The sequence below is a fragment of the Sardina pilchardus genome, chromosome 9, assembly GCF_963854185.1.
Source record: "Sardina pilchardus chromosome 9, fSarPil1.1, whole genome shotgun sequence".
Taxonomy (NCBI): Eukaryota; Metazoa; Chordata; class Actinopteri; order Clupeiformes; family Clupeidae; genus Sardina; species Sardina pilchardus.
Window position 1 is genome coordinate 4,117,363 of NC_085002.1, and position 2,500 is coordinate 4,119,862.

The 2,500-nt window shown below is 41.4% G+C and overlaps 1 protein-coding gene across 1 annotated transcript in view; it reads left to right on the forward strand.

The window, feature by feature from the left end:
• Nucleotides 1–2,388: 2,388 nt before the first annotated feature.
• Nucleotides 2,389–2,500, forward strand: part of LOC134092231 (transketolase-like) — a 16,734-nt gene continuing 16,622 nt past the window's right edge. Inside the window, exon 1 of the mRNA XM_062545030.1 lies at nt 2,389–2,500. This exon is cut by the window's right edge and continues 51 nt beyond it. Coding sequence (XP_062401014.1) covers nt 2,442–2,500 — 59 coding nt within the window. The 5' untranslated portion in view covers nt 2,389–2,441.

Below are 2,500 nucleotides of genomic sequence, written 5' to 3' on the forward strand. Positions count from 1 at the left end.
TAAGCAATCTCTTGAAAAGGCCTAGTGTCAGTCAATCGTACTGGACAAAATCATCATTGTAAATTTATGGTTGGCATCTTGACAAAAATGTGATATTACAGTAAACTGAGCTGAGGACTCAATGTTGGAGCAGGCCTTTACTCATTTTCTTTCTGTAACGATTAGCGGGCGACATCTGGTGGCGAGTTGAATGAAGTACCACTGGGGAGACAAAATACGGTGATTTTTAAGACTAAAATGTATTTAGACAAAAATAAGAAATTACACGAAAATGGTTAGCCTAAACTGAATATTCACTATCTGCCTATATGGTAGGATTGGAGGTCCACGTACTGCACGTTTAATGTAGCCTACAGATCAGTAGCCTATGTCATTTAGCTCTCTAACATGGCATGCTTCGAATTATTCTGTCACGCCGTCAATGCTAAACTACCACGAAGAAAAATGTCCCCCCACCACACACACATACGCACGCACGCACGCACGCATTCCGCCCCCGCTGTAGAAGTGTAGATCATACAGCGTGTACCATTGCGCCGGCTGCAGATGGTTACAGCGATGAACACTGCATCAGGCTCCGTCAGTCTCTCATTGGTTGTGTGCAATATGCACTCGCCCACCACCTCGTCCTCCTCACCGCTGCCTCACGCATTTCCATGGCCGCAAGATGGGGATGTTAACCATATCAACTGCAAGCCAAAGTGCAAACGAATCTGAGAACGGTGCAAAAACGGTTATAGGGAGCTTCAGCATTATTCGGTAAATGCTCAGAGGGGTTATTATATTTTGACCATGAAATAATACAATTATGTTAAACACTTCGCAAGAAAAGTAAGTAATTTAACAATCACGAATATAGTAGATGGCCATTAATCGAGATTACTTTGTGATTATAGCTTTGACAATCCTCCTAATTTAGGCTATCCGTTGAGTTTATGAGGACCAGAACTGCCAAACATCTGAATCATCACTGAACTAGAGCCGTTTGAAAACGTTGCGTTCATTCATTTCCCAGTGTTAAAGGTTTAGAACAATTCTCACAATTACAAGCAGTCATGATAATGCAGTGTGACATATCTTGCTCATTAGTCATTAGTAGTCGAATGCATTTAACAGTTTTGCTGAATGTTTTTAATAGGAAATAATAATATATGAATAAAGCTGTATCTTCAATTAAGAGTTTATTACTATCCAATGTATTTAGGTTTAATTGATATTAGTTTTTTTTTGTTGTTGTTTTTTAAAAAAGAAAAAAATACAATCCCTTTCACACCATTAAGTTGCCGACAGTTTATTATTATTATTATTCGTTTTCTGGTGATTTACAAACAATGTGGATGCAGATCTGCAGCATTCCAGATGGACTGAGGGGGCATCCACATGAGTTGAGCTGCGTGAGTTCAGCACCACGAGGCAGACGCTCCACACAGCGCAAGGGAAGGAACACAATGTACTTTTCTTTGTCTCCCTCTCTCCCTTAATGTTTTGGATTCATCTAAAGCTTTTCAAATGTTTATACAAAAGTGTAAAGGGGAGTACAATTATATTACTTACAAAAATAGTATTATTACTACCATATAGTTAATGAGAAATACATAGCACGTTTGAAAAATACATAATGTCACACAAATGTCTACATGTATATTCAAACACATACATTTCTTTTTTGTTTTTTAACTTTTGAAAACATGAGGGGAAAAATATTTGACAGATGAATGAATGGTGTTTTTCTAAGTTATTTCCTTTTTTCCCATGTGATCCTTCCTGACCAACAGATAACAAGTGCACCCATCAATGTCCACAGATGTATGAACTGGAACACAGTGTTTTATGATGCCTGTCATGAGACAAAGGACAGGGGACACTTGACAAATCTACTAATGAGTTTGCATCCAGCAGCCAAAGATTATTTTGGATGGCTGCTCAAAACTCCTCTTAATCTCTCTCTCTCTCGCTCTCTTTCTCTCTGTCTGTCTGTCTCTCTCTCTTTCTCTCTCTGTCTGTCTCTCCCTCTCTCTCTTTTTTTCTCTTTCTCTCGCTCTCTGAGTCTATCTGTCTCTCTCTCTCGCTCTCTCTCTCTCTCTCTCTGCCCCCCCCCCCCCCTCTCTCATGAACACACCCTGACAGAGCCGGGCCACAGTGTTCTCCTCCTCCTCCTGTACCACGAGACTCAGCCATCAACATTACACGTTTGACGCTTCACTGTGTGTGTGGCTGGATAAATCCAGCCTCCGTCTCTTCCTCCTCCTCCTCCTCCTCCTCCTCCCCCTCCTCTTCCTCTTCTCCCCCCTCTTCTCCTCTCCCTCCCTTTCTCTCTTTCTCTCCCTCACACACGCACAAGCGTACACTCAAGTGGATATAGCTCCACTGATTCATTTGTGTCCATCCGTGCTTTTCAGTGGTGCAGTTTTTTTTTGGGTTGCTTTTTTGAACAAATTCTAATGATGGAGGACTACCACAAACCTGACCAGCAGACTGTCCAGGCTCTGAGGAACATTGC